Source organism: Trachemys scripta, chromosome 3 (genome assembly GCF_013100865.1).
Source record: "Trachemys scripta elegans isolate TJP31775 chromosome 3, CAS_Tse_1.0, whole genome shotgun sequence".
Classification (NCBI taxonomy): Eukaryota; Metazoa; Chordata; order Testudines; family Emydidae; genus Trachemys; species Trachemys scripta.
In genome coordinates, this window is record NC_048300.1 from 171,390,986 (window position 1) to 171,405,401 (window position 14,416).

At 41.5% G+C, this 14,416-nt stretch overlaps 1 protein-coding gene across 2 annotated transcripts in view; it reads left to right on the forward strand.

Annotated features, from left to right (window-relative positions):
* Nucleotides 1–12,986, forward strand: part of RNF144A (ring finger protein 144A) — a 102,735-nt gene extending 89,749 nt beyond the window's left edge. For both annotated transcript variants that reach the window (XM_034766457.1, XM_034766456.1), the window contains exons 5-8: nt 1,322–1,529; nt 4,379–4,526; nt 6,386–6,475; nt 10,836–12,986. In XM_034766457.1, the coding sequence (XP_034622348.1) occupies nt 1,322–1,529; nt 4,379–4,526; nt 6,386–6,475; nt 10,836–10,967 (578 nt within the window). In that variant the 3' untranslated portion in view covers nt 10,968–12,986. The remainder of the gene's footprint in view (nt 1–1,321; nt 1,530–4,378; nt 4,527–6,385; nt 6,476–10,835) is intronic.
* The last annotated feature ends 1,430 nt before the right edge of the window (nt 12,987–14,416 follow it).

Genomic DNA, 14,416 nt, shown 5'->3' on the forward strand with positions numbered 1-14,416 from the left:
CTTGGTAGAACTGCCATTAAGTGGATACATAATTGGTTAAACAACTGCAAACAAATAATAACTATTAATGGAATTATGTCAGATTGGAAGGGGTCTCAAGTGGGATTTCACAAGGATCAGTTACAGGGCCACTCTTATTTCACATCTTTATTAATTACCTGTAGATGGGTATAGAGAGCATACTGATCAAATTTGCAGATGACACAAAGCGTTTGCAAACACTTTGAAGGGTAGAGCTAAAATTCAAAGGGATCTTGAGAAACTGGAGAACTGGGCTATATATGAAATTCAACAAAGACAAAGGTAAGGTGCTACACTTACAGAAGAAAAACCAAATGCACAAATACAGAATGGGAAATAACTAGCTTGGCAGCCGCACTTCTGACAAGGATCTGGGAGTTGTGGTGGATCACAACCTCAACATGAGTCGTCAGTGCGATGCTGTGGCAAAAAAGGCAAATGCAATTTTTGGTTGCATTAACAGAGGCATAGCATGTAAGTCATGGGAGGTGATAGCACCATTCCACCCAGCGCGGGTTAGGCTTCAGCTGGAGTACTGTGTCCAGTTTTGGTCACCACTGTATAGAAAGGATGTAGAGAAACTGGAAAGGATCCAGAGGCAAACAACAAAGATGATCAAAAGGATGGAATGCAAGCCATATAAGCAAAGTCTGAATGAACTGGGGGTATGTTTAGTTTGGAAAATAAGAGATTAAGTGGAGACATGATAGCGGTCTTCAAATACTTGAAAGGCTGCCATAAAAAAGATTGGAGAAAAATTGATTTATTTTGAGGCAATGGATTTAAACTACAGCATAGCAGATTTAGATTAAATCTCAGGAAAAACTTCCTAACTGTAAGAACAGTAGGACAATGGAACAGACTGCCTTGGGAGGTTGTAGAAGCTCCTTCTCTGGAGGTTTTCACGAGGCTGGATAGCCATTTTCTTGGATGGTTTAGACCCAACAAATCCTGCATCTTGGCACGGGGGTTAGACTACATGACCCTTGTGTTCTCTATGGTTCTGTGATTCTGTGAACAATGTAAAAGCAATTAGTTCAGGCAATCTCCAGAAGAGCAGTGTTAGGAAGGTAGGCCCACATTTGCAAAAGTGGTCTCTAATTTTAGATATCTCTGATGCTGAATACATCTGCAAATCAGGCCGTAAGTGTGCAAGACTAGGCAAACAAAACTGGAGGCCTCTTTTGAAAATAGCTGGTCTGATGAGCAATCTGAGCATGTGAGCATTCTTAAGCCGTATATAATTAAAAGACAATCCTGTAGCTGTCATTGATTCTGGTTATTTTATACTCTTTTGCAGAAGTTCTTTTGGATCCATGTCGGACTTGGTGTCCATCTTCTGCCTGCCAGGCAGTTTGCCAACTACAAGAATCAGGGCCTCAAAATCCCCAGCTGGTCCAATGCAAAGCTTGTGACATAGAGTTCTGCTCATCTTGTAAATCCAATTGGCATCCAGGACAAGGCTGTCAAGAGAATATGCCAATCACCTTCCTCCCAGGAGAAACAAGGTACAGTACTGTAACTTGCCCAGTGGCAGCAGCACACAGCTACTTGATGCGTAACAAGAGGAATATAACCTCATCTCCAGTCAAGAGGCCATTTTCTCCTGTTTGTTTTTTTAAGTGATTGTCCTCAGCAGCCATTCCAATTCTTTTCTTTTAAGACACTGTGCTTGATACAGAGATGGATGGTGATGGCTCCGTTGGTGGCTTGGCTGCCCCACCACCACCATCAGGGAGCAGGTGGAGCCAGCACAGAGGGACAACCAGGCTCCTGGCATCATCTGCAGCTCTGCTTGCCCATCCATCTGTTCCATCTGTTGTTCCATTGATGCCAATGACACATTCAGCCACCTCAGGTCCCCCTGACCCCCACTGCTGCTGCTGTTCCAGGGGCTTGAGGGTTGGTTGATTCTGGTTGGCTATTTTAGGAGGCCTCCGTCAGTTGCACCATGACTGCTGCTCTTCCAGGAGCGAGGGAGTGATTCTTGAGCCCTGTTTAAGGCAGCATTAGAAGACCAGTTAGCAATTTCCACAGGTAGAGAATGCAGCTGCCCACCTGAATAGGGCAGGTCACTGTGTGTACATAACACCTGTGCTCAGGCTTCATCCGTGGTTCCCCGTTCACTTCCTGTACCAATTCAAGATGTTGGTCATGATCGTTAAAGCCATGAATGGTCTGGGACTTGGCTATTCTCAAGCCTGCCTCTCCCTCTCTATCTTGTAGTGACAGCTGACTGGCTAGGTTGCTCTTGTTCTCAATTCCTGGGTAAAACCCTACAGAGCCTGCAATGGGACTCTCAGCACCCCTAGATTTGGTGAGTGCTCTCACTTACGCTCGGCCAAGGTGCAAGTGTGGTGAGCTTCATGGCATGATACAGGGCTTGTATGTTTTGCTCAGCATTTTGCTTGATTTGTGTTTCTTTTCTGTAGGTTTAGAACATTTGGCGGTTGTCCTTGCAACTTGCTGGCGACCATTGTCCCAGCAGCAGTTTGTGCCAGCACGTGCTGGGAATGACAAATGTAATTTGTGTGTTCAAAACATTTCCCCATGGCGTGGTTGTCACGGGTGTGTGTCTCCTCTCATCTATCGGTCAGGAAGTAGTAACCAATCTGGAGTCAGGACTTTGTTCAGTCCCCTCCCCACCTCTCATCATCCTACAGGCTGGGAATCCTCCTCTGTTGTTCTCCTGCCTCCCATTGGAGTAGGTGCTGTCAACACCTTTGTCTGAGGCACCATCCTTTTTTCCAGACCTTACAGAGTCCTAAAGCCTTCACTGAGCAGGTGGAGCTTGAAGACTCTTCCAGGAAATCAAGGAAGAAAAAATGCTTCTTGGATGCCCTCTCACTCCTGCTCCTTGACATGGACCCCCATTCCATGTGGTGTGAACCTCCACTTTTGTGTGATGGTACTGCAGGCAGGAGTGAGATTGAGAAGCAGCACTGTGAACTAGGTGTTTTCACTACGATTCAGCAGCTCCTTGCCAGCACTGGAGAGAGGGAATATGAGAGATAAGGCAATTTCCTGCAATATCTCTGGGGAGATCTTACTGTATGAAGTTTATGTATCGTTGTGGGCCAGGGATTGCATGTAATTCCCTGCGGGAGAGTGACCACATCTCCTCCAGGAACCAAGAACAGTAGGGGGTATGTTGCAAGTTCACTCAGGTTGTAACACCTCCAGAAGGGGGCCAGCACTTGCAGAGGCTCGTATCTGATGGTTCAGACTGGATTCTCCAGAGATCAAGAGACAAAGAAAGGGATAAATACCCGGAGTTTAAACTGACTTAGGACCTTCTTTCTGATCCAGCAAATGGACAGGATCTACTGTTGAAATGGGGTGGGGCCAATCCTTCCTGGGAGGGTTTGGAAGAACTTTGGCCTACTGAGGCCCCACAAAACTGAGGGGTGACCCCTGGTAAGCTTTTAGCATGCATACAGGAACTTTTATTGTTTTTATATATTTTCTCTATAATGCTTTCACTGTAAGAATAAATGTGCTTGTTTATAAAGAGCTGTGTGGTAACTTATAACTGGGGGCAATTCCTCTCTTCCTGTCCTTCGGAAAGAAAGCAGATGCTGGCCTGTTTAGGCAGTCTGGCTTGCTGGGGAAATCACAGTGTAGGCAGGGAACTGTGCAGCCTGGAGAAACCCTGGTTAGGATGGAGTCTACCCAAGAGAGTGACAGCTGAGGAACTGGGAGCTTTTAAGTAGGTGCTCTCAGTGGATCACAGAAGGGAATTGCAGATGCAGTTGCCCTGAACTGTGACAGAGGAGGCAAGCCTTGGAGGAACAGGGTATCCAGGAAAACCCAGTGGACTTTGGCTTGGAGGGGAGAGTCCTAGGAGAGGAGCCTCATGGAAGCAAGAGATGCTCAGTCTCTCCCTTTGCCTTCTCATCCAGGGAATCCCTAGGCCCGTGGGCCATAGCCTGGGTCAGCTGGGCATTGTCAGCCTCCCTGTTCTCCACATTGAGATCCTTTCTCCTTCTCCCATAAGAAACAAAAGAGGAGGAGAAAGGCAGATGGACTAGGCATGTAAAAACCTGACTCCAGATTGGTTCCCACGTGCTCTGCTGACAGCTGAGAGCATTGTACACACTGATGTCACCAGGTCACAGAAAACAATTGGTAGATGAGAGAAACGTGTTTTGTCTGGTAAGTGCATAGCTGTTCGATAGGCACTATAAAAATTAATTGTTGTACTAGAGCTGCTTTCCGGGTACTTAACAACAAAACAAAAAAAAGCGGATAACAAAACTAAAATGCAAACCCAGATTTTTTTCAATTAGGATGTTATTTTAGTTTCAAACATGCACGGGTACACACCTTATAAACTTCTGCAAATGTCTTCCCACAGTTCTATGTATAAAATGGAAGATGATGATGCTCCCATCAAACGCTGTCCAAAGTGCAAAGTTTATATCGAGCGAGATGAGGGTTGTGCCCAAATGATGTGTAAAAACTGCAAACATGCCTTTTGCTGGTACTGTCTGGAATCTCTTGATGTGAGTATACACTGCGTGCTTCGGTGGACATTGTAAGCTTACAAGTTTGTTATGCTGACTTAAGACTGTCCTATGGATATCCTCACTAGCTGCTCTTTCACATTCTGTGTTTCTTCTGAATCTTTTGTAACACTACTGTTAGCACCTATTTCTCTGCTAAAATGCATGTGCAAGGGCAGAGCTGGACCTTAGCTGGTTACTTGATGGTACTTGTGCACTTGATCTTATTTGCCCCACCTGAAGAGCTGTTGTGCTGTTCACCCTTTGCATAAATGAGATGGAAAGAAGTTAGTGTAATTTGAAATTTGATGAAAATTATTCTTCCTTTGCCATCTCCATGTGGCAGCTACGTAGTTTGTTTCTCACTTTGTGTTGAATACTGTACCATTTACACATAAATCAGACAGCTCCTTCCTAAAGAATTTATATTCTAAAGAGTGTTTGCAGAATGAATATATTTGTATTTCTTTCAGCTCTGCATGATAGTGTAAGGTAACCCTAAATACAGAGTCCCATGTAGAGTGTCAGTATTCATTTTAGTGCTGAACTTCAGTAGCGAGAGTTGTTTCTTGATGTTGATTTGTTTTGGTTATTCAGGACAAAGTAAGAGGAAAAAGCCAGTGAACTGATGTATGAAGAACAAACAAGCCAATATCTTATTGTGCCCAAGCACTGGAGTATATACAATATGCTACATCTGTTTCCACATATTAGCCAAGGAAACGTTTTATTGCAAAGTGTAGTTAACAATGGCAGAGGAAATGTTTCATGTCCCAAAAATGTTCCCTAACTATTCCAAATCCTGCAATTGTTATGTTTGAGTGCCTTACGGTTAAGTTTTAAATCATGGGTACTCCCATACTTAGTTAAAATTAGAGGTTCCCTGTGCCTGCGTTGGTTGCTGTACTGAAGTGTGACCAATCCAGATCTGTAGAACTGGGTAGATATCTGCCTTGGTTTGCTTTCCCAGCTGTAAAATAAGTGCCACATTTGAGAGGCTTGGGATCCAAGAAGTAGCTTTCCTCTTCCCATGTTCTGTACCTAGCATGGCCAGTATTTTCAAATTCTGTTGCCTAAACTCCTATTTAGGCATTTAAATAAGCAGGTTGGTTTTCAGAAGTGATGAGCACTAACTACTCTATTGACTCCAATTGTGGGTGCACAGCACCTATGAAAACCAGTTTGTTTATTCAGGTGCTTGAGTGTAAGCAATCAGGTTTGAAAATGTTTTTATCCATATGATTTCACTTTTCCTTTCAGTTCATTCCCTGGTTAGAAGATAGGACTTCTTATTTCCTGAGAAAAAGGATTCTTAGCTGCACTTGAGACCCAGTAGCTTTGCTAGACAGGGAAATCCACATGATCTGATATCAAATAGGGAAAAGGAAGGGGGAGTACAATATTAACTTGATGTGCATGGAAATCTAAAAGACATGAAAATAGAGATATTAGTTCTTCATTTTTTGTTTATTACTGTTGTCGTCTTGCTGAAAGGTTCCCACAGTGCTTTACTCTGATCTGCATTGGCTTTTCCTCCAGGCCCAGCACAATTCATTCTCTTTATTACCAACACGTGCTTTATTTGTATAATGTTCCATCTTATGAAATCACTTCCATAGTAACCCGGTGGGGAGCAACTCTGGGAAGGGCTGTTCAGCGCTGACCCATGCAAGAATACAAATCCAATTTCAATTGGTTTTTCACTCTGAAACTTTTCTCTTCATATTCAGTGCTTTGCAGGGATCTTCAAACTTGCTCCCCTCTGTAATATTTTGTTATTTTGCTACCACTGTCTGCTCCATCTTGAAGGAAAAGAGACTCTCTATTAATTGCTAATGTTTCTGTTTAATGTTTCATAGGATGATTTTCTCCTTATACATTATGACAAAGGACCTTGTCGAAACAAGTTAGGTCACTCCAGGGCATCTGTTATCTGGCACAGAACACAAGTAGGTGCAGAGCTTTTTAAAACTTCATAAATGTTCACAGTAAAATGGTTTCTTTCTCTCTCTCTCTCTCTCTCTCTCTCTCTCAGTTGTATCTACAAAGAGATCAAATCAAGCATGTGAGTCAGTGTCTTAACCATTCAGTAGTTGAGGGAAGGGCATTGTGGTACAAGGATAGACATTAACAAGGGAATAACACGAAGTCAGGCTCCATCCTGGATTTTGACTCCTAACTGACATGTCTGGTTGAGGACTGGTTGAGTTTATTAGTGTAAAGTTGTCCCTGGTTTGCTGAGTCTGCATGGACACTAGGTTGATTCCCTCCTCTGGTGTCAGTCAAGCAGTAAAGAACCAATCGCGAGCAAAGGATTTTTGTACCCTGCCCCACTTCTTCACCTGCTTCAGATTTCAGACTCTCCCTGTTTCACAGTGAAGCAGGCAACAGGCGTATCTCGCTGAGGTGCCCTCTGTTTTTTGCATCAGCTTCAAGAAATGTGGAGGATGCAGCATGTGACTTGGGGGCCTGGCAAGCCTGCAGGGGAAAAGTGGAGACAGTTCCTTGACCGTTAGAAGCCATTTCACGGTTGTCATGCTGGTGCTGGGTGTGAGCAGTGGGACTAGAACTTGGAACATCTGTGTTTCTAGCCCTGTGGTAATCCACTAGGCAGCTCAGCTGTTGTCCGCACACTATCCTCTCTCTTCTTAGGGGAATGCTTCAGTGAAAGTAGCGTTTTTATTTGTATAAATAGAATAGAAAATATTTGAGACAAAATTGCATTAAAATGATTTGTAAAATTGCCCCACATTTGCTGAAGTTTAGTGAACTCTAAAACAGGTGGATTTTGAATGAAAAGAACTCTTGTTACAAATAGAATGCCCATGTCTATTTCTTCTATCATTGTAATGATTGCTACATTGCACTATGGTGTAATTGGTTACATGACTGATGTTGCTAGCATTGCTAATTAGAAAAACCGAGGTGTCAAGAAATGTAGCACGAGCACCTGTTAATTGGATGACATACAAGAGCTGTTACGCTCAATCCCAAATTTGGGGGACTTTTGATATTTTGATATTCTGAGAATTCCCATTGAAGCCAGGTTAGTGAGCACTGCGATTGCCGGTGTTTGCAGGATGCGGGCCCTTATGTTAAGCATTCTTGGAGCATTACCCAAGAGGAGCATAACATAATATCAAAGTGAAAGGCATGATGCTGTAATGCAAAGTGGTGTACTTCCAGTGCAAAGATCACTTCTAGACATTACACATGCTAGGAAATAGCCTACTGGTCAATAGCAGCTGAGTCCACCCAGTGGAAAATGTATCACTGATTCTCACCAGACAACCTGTTGACCTGATCTTAAAAATCCTGGATAAATTCACTGACTGGCATATCTGAGCTGAAAGGAAAATGTAAGCTGGCCTCCTATTTGATTGTAAAGAGCACTGTTTGCCAGTCTACTTTATTGTTAAATTTTACCTTGGCTCTGCTCAGCTAATGGTGCCCCATAGTGCACACTGAGAAGATTGCACATGGCTACTTGGGTATGTGCTATCACCAAAGATCAGTATGGGCCGCAGCTGCCCCTCAGTAGCATTTAAAGGAAGCTCAGGGAAGAATCTAGGCTTTGCTTTCACCCTTCAGTGTCAGCAGGTGCCCCAAAGATATTACGCGCAGATGCATCAGATTAGCTGCCTGTCTGACACAGGGATATGTGGGAAAAGGTACTTATAATGTGATAATTTAAAGTAATTGTCTTTGGCAAAAAATAAAAATATTAGGACAAAGAAATTTGAGATTGGTGTCTCTGGAGAGCCGCAGCTAAGCTTTTTATTTTAAAATAAGAATCCTTGTCTAATATTACATAATAAAGCAGTGTGCACTTCACTCCTCAAACTTAATTTTGTTCAGCAGCGCCACCTGCTGAACTCAGTATTGATTTTCAGCCCTGGAATAAAAAATAGCTGGATAAAGGAAATTGCAAAAAGAAATCCACAGTGTTCAGGAAGAAAAATAGTCCCTGGTAGAGAAGATATCAATAAGCCTGTTAATTTAGGTTTAGAGTATATTTTTTACACTATGGCAAATGAAATATTTGCCAATTAATCAGAGTGTTTAGTATCTGACGAGAGCTGGAAGAAGAATGCCTAATGAATGTGATAGTAGTGTTATAGTTTGTATTACCGTAGTGCCTAGGGAGCCCTGGTATTCAAATTGCAATTGTTCATGAGCAGATGATGATTTTTCTCAGGTATTCATTATTCACAATTATTCTGTGAATAATTGTTGGTGGGTTTGTTGAATGACTTGCAGGCAGGTTGTTGCAAGCAGGCCTTCCAAAATCTACTCTCTCATTTGCTTAGGGCACGTAGGAAGCTTTCTCAGGCAATTAGCATCAATTTAAGAAAAACCTGTAACCTTCCAAATGTGAAATGAGTGGAAACCAATGCAGAGTTGCCTCACTTAAGTGGGCAGTGTTTTTGCCGCTCAGAGAAGAGCCCAGCAACCCAACCCAAAACTGATGGGATCCAACTACAAGTGTTGGATTGGGGTTAGGTGGGTCAGAACACAACCCAACCCAACCCAACCCTCTCAGGCTCAGGTTGGGTCGGGTAACCTCTGATTACCTTCTCCTGCCCGTGGGATCAGTGCAGCAGCAGCATGCCTCACTCCTGCTGGCCACAGCCAACTTATTGCAGTGTGCGCGCTGCGGGATGAGTGCACCAGTAAGATTCAGTGCCTCTCGCTCCACAGAGCTCCCAGTGCATCAGGGAGCAGCGGCTGGCAGAAGTGGGGCTCACAACGGCCACACTGACCCAACCAGCCGGAGGCAGTAGCATCGGTGACAGATTTGCGGGGGGGGAGGGCGAGGGAAGTGTTGGGGTTGGATTGTAAAACAACTCAACTTTCTCAGGCTCGGGTCAGATAGATTGCGTCCAGGTCGGGCTTAAAAATTAGGCTCGAGCAGCCCTCTAGCTCCTAAGCTGTCGATTTCCACTACTGGTGTTGGGAAGGTTGCAGGCAGCAGTGAAACTCACGAGAAATCGGTCTCTGTTGCTGCTTGGGAATGCTCTGTGCCACAGCAGGCACTAGAGCTGTTTATGGAGAAGGGCTCATAAAAAGGAGGCTGTGGGAGGAAAAGAACCACCCACAACCTTGCAGCAGCCAGGAAGCTGAGGGAGAAGTAGACTATGGTGAGATCACCCTACCATTCTAGTAGCAGCCAGGAAGCTCAGGGGTTGGAGGAAAGAGTAGAAAGGAGGAGAGAAAATACTCCTCCCTTTCAGCAATCAGAAGGGAAAGATGGGGGATCAAATGTATTATGTACCTGCTAGCCAGAAGCTGATGCAAAGTTTGGCGCCTCAGAGCAAAGTCCCAGAGACTGCTCCTTGGTAGAAAAAGGGGAAGGTGTTGGTTTTCCTATCAGCTGTGTGGGTGATTATATTGGGTTATTTCAGTGACAGAGGAAAGATAAAGGAACTCAAACTCTAGATATTTTGGCACAGGTAGTGCTTAGCAACCTCAGCTGTATAAAGATTTAAATCTTTCAAGGGAACTTTAAATGCATGGTTACTGCTTGCAAACAACATGTGACTACATTAAAATGTCAGTTAACATTTCATAAAACTACTTGTGTACTGATAGGTACTATAGAAATATCTAAGATGGCTTCACGCTGAATTTTAAATTGTTTGAGTCCAAATAGTTGCTCTCTGAAAGGAAAACAGTGTCCTTTCTTGAATACCTGTTAGAATCTGTCAGTGGAACTTCCCCAATATAAACATGTTTGCCCTCGGCAGCAGAATTCCTCAAACACCAGATGCTAGAGGCTCAAAATTCGCATTTTATCTAGCAAGAAAGAAAGAAAGGTAAAACTATCCACTTCCACTGAATAAGAGTGGGTAGGTACAGGAGACCTAGAAAAGCCATCCTTGTTTTTTTGTTCAGTGCAAATTAACATCTGCTTAATCTAGGGTGTGTGAACACATGCATGCGTGCACTATTGAAATTTGTAGGTGACATGATATGAATTCAGACTGATACAGGGGAAAAGACCATTGCAGTCTAGTAACTATTTTCTCAAGATTAGAGCCTGCTACCATTCTCCCATTCTGAAAATTAGTAATCACCTGTTAACTTAGTTATACAATGTAGTTAACTTAATGTAGTTATATACATTTTATTAAACACAAAAATCTTCTGTGATGTACAACTATGGTGAAATCCTGGCTCTATTGAAATCAGTGGGAGTCTTGCCATTGACTTCTCCCCTAGTGCATTGACTTTGTGTTGGAGCAGAATTTGAACCCTGCAGTGCCAATTGCAGTACTGACACATGTCATTTTTCCATTGTTTTTTCAGGTGGTGGGAATCTTTGCGGGATTTGGTCTACTGCTATTAGTGGCCTCGCCTTTCCTTTTACTTGCTACCCCATTTGTCCTTTGCTGCAAGTGCAAATGTAATAAAGGAGATGATGACCCTCTACCTACCTAGATCATGAGAAGATGGGACTCCTCACACACCTATTTTTTCCCCCTTCTTGCACTTACATTGTTGTAGCCTTACTTCCCCCATCCTGCTTTTCTGTGACAGTGCCATGATTTCAGGAACTGTTGTTAATACAGTTACATAGACCAAGTACTAATAGTCAGGTAAAGTAGTAGAAGGCAAGTCAGGTGTTTAGAGGATGTTGTGGAACAAAATAAGTGTCTGAAATTAAGAGATGAAGATACTCTAGATAAAAGTAATGGTTTCATGTTGCCCACAAAGGCTATATTGGTGGACTAGGAACGGTGCTATGTTACATCAGCAAAACAACCTAAAAATGAATCAAATCTAATTTTTTCACATATACATTTGCATCAAAATGAAATGTCTTATTCATATTCCTATTTGAGTCACCTATCATTTAAATGTGACTTTAATATATCTGTTTATTACAACTGTGTGTTTATTAATATTGCAATGGCAAAAACCTCTTTAGTACTTATTTTTCCAAGGATAATGGAAATCAATAAGGTGCATATTGGCCATCATATGCCTTTCTTGAATTTTGGGAAGGGTACAGCTGGAATTGCTGCCTTCCAGGAATTTTAGGAAGTTTTACATGCTATTTGTTCAATTAAAAACTACATTTTAAAAAATAAATATATGAAAGCTGCAAGATTGAGTGGTGTCACAAACCTGCTACCTAATCAAGATTCTTTTAAAAATGTATAGTTGGTATTGATTACCACTGGATCACCAGTCTTTTTCTGAATGGTTAATTTTTGCTGTTATTAAGGGGTCTGGTACACTTACAGGGCTACATAACTTCTAATCCAGGTATCTCAATCTTTTATTTATATATTAAAAAATCCTGATTAAACCAAATGTGTAAATATCTGTGCTATTGAATATTTGGAAGTTCAAGATAGCTCGCTTCTGTCTTAAAGGCAGGTATTGAAAAAAATTGCAGGACTTATTCTGCTTATCAGCAGATTCTCGGCTCAGCAATGATTCCTGTCTTTATTATATATGAAAAGTACTAGACATCCTTATAGTTAGTAGTAAAAGCACCTGGGGTGTTTGTGAAAGTTCTATCTACCATTTACAATATATACTCCATTGTCCAGAGTTCATATCATATCAGATGTGCTGTTAGTAATCATACTGTGAGAAAACAAAACAAATTTCTCTTTAAGGATTAGTTTGTTTTGTTCTAACATTACCTTATGTGGCATCATTTTTATTTTCTTTCTTTTTAAATTTACAATGTTGTAAGTTTTCCAGGGTAGTAAAATGTCCAAATCAACATATTATTAATACACAGAAATTACTTTTCTGCAGTATTTTTTGGAAAACTGTAAGAGACCCCTTTGTAAATGCAGGCTTCAAAAACAGCAAAAGAATTTGACAAAAATGTAATGTAATGGCCCTGATCATGGAATGTGGTACACATGGGCAGATCTGTGTCCAAGCGGAGCTCACTATTCTGCAGAGCATGCTAGTGGAAGTTAAACTGTATTTGAGAACATAAAGATATAATAGAGTAGGAAATGATGCAGTGATGTGTATATGTGCAAGTCAATGGGGCTCACCACCTAAGACACGGCAGGATCAAGGCCACAAAACATAACAGCAGTCTGACATAGCAAAAAAACTGTTTGTTTGTTCTGTTTGTTTTATGTTTAGTTTTAGTTTGCATATTTGAATAGAAATGTTGCAGGGTAAAATTTTTAAAAGCCCATTGACTTTCAGTGAGACGTAGACTCCTAAGGGCATAAATCACATTTGAAAATGGGAAATAGATTCCTAAATCACCTAGGTACTTTTGAAGATTTTCTCCTCTGTCCAACCTCAATATTCTTGATTTTAAAAAATATTAGTATTTTAAACTGGCTAAATGAGAAATGCTTGCAGGAGATCCAGAAATTATTTTTGTCTTAAGATGTTCAACCTTTTAAAGATGGCAATCTGATTGCAAGCTAATGCTAGTTGTATGTTACGTCATTAGCTTTGTATTACAGAACTTTAATGATATTGACTTCTTTTTTTTTTTTTTGCTTAGCTAATCAGAAATAACATGGGATGGCTGGATGGCTCACAAGAGCTTATCAATGGGATAGGCATACTTTAACTAGTCACCACTGGTCAGCCCTGGTTTCAGTGGCTAATGAGGTTGCAGTCTCAGTCCAGCTCCTCCTAGAGGATGATGTCCTTATCTCAAAAGACTGACCGAATTAGAAAAGCACCCTGATTCAGGATAGTACTTAACTCACATTGTCCTGAATCATCGTTTTGATGTATATGATTAATAGGTATGTACCGCTGGATCAATAACTAGTTTCTCCAGATCTGAGGCATGTTGTCAAGGTAGTGTGGGAAGGCTTGAATTCTGGCCCTTATTCTCCAATCCTGATCTGCACAGGACTGATCCAGTTGCAGCATCAGAGAACTAATTGTTCAGTGGGCAAAACAGACCCCAGGTTTCCTGGACTAGCAGTTCTGCATTCCACTTATGTGAGCACTAAGCAACACACTGTTTTCCTTTAAATCACAAATGGTTCTAATTGGCAGTTCCATCCAAGAAACTGGTTTATAGGGGCCTATCAATATAGTATCTGAGGTATTGTGGCATAAAGATTAACCTCTACTTTGTCTTTCTTAGAAGTAGTCTTTTCAGATCAGGGGTGAAGCAGGGCAGTGTTGAGAATCTGTGATGCCCTTGATAGAGAACTTCACTCCCCACAGTTGTCACTGACCCCTTTGCAGGGCACTAAATTTACTTCAAAATTAAAGGAAAAAATCCTACACTGCATTATAGATGTAAACATTTTTAAAAGGTTAGATTTCAATTGAGGATCACCATTAACACAGACACAAATGCCTGGGTTTATCTGATCATATCCAACATATATAGGACTGTGTCTGATCTCAGCATGCTTGGGTTCACTATAGTAGATTTCCAAGCTGTCAGCTGATACATCTTCTTGATGTTTGGGTAATAATGTGTGTATATTCACAAAGAATATGCTGTAATCACTTTCAGGCATGCTGAATATCATAACCTTACATCTTATTTTTAAATTTTACCACTACAGTTTTGTTTCCTAAGAGTGGATGTCTTCAGGAATCACTGATTTACAAGCTCTGTTGATGCGATGGCATTTACTACCCTGAATGTATTGTTTTAAACTCTGAAATTACTGCCCCATAATAGTGGGTTTAAATATCCTCATGCCTTTGTTGCATTTCTAAGGAAAATATTTAAACAGATTTCAGACAATCTGTTATAAACCTTCATCTGAAAATTGAGATTAACTGCATGGTTTCTATTGTGTTTCATATCTATCCTACCGTTTACTTCATTTGCATTGCCTTAAATGCTGTTTTTAATGAAATTTAACAGAGCATATGATTTGCATGTTCTATTGGGAAGGATGAGTTTCTAGTGGTTAGAG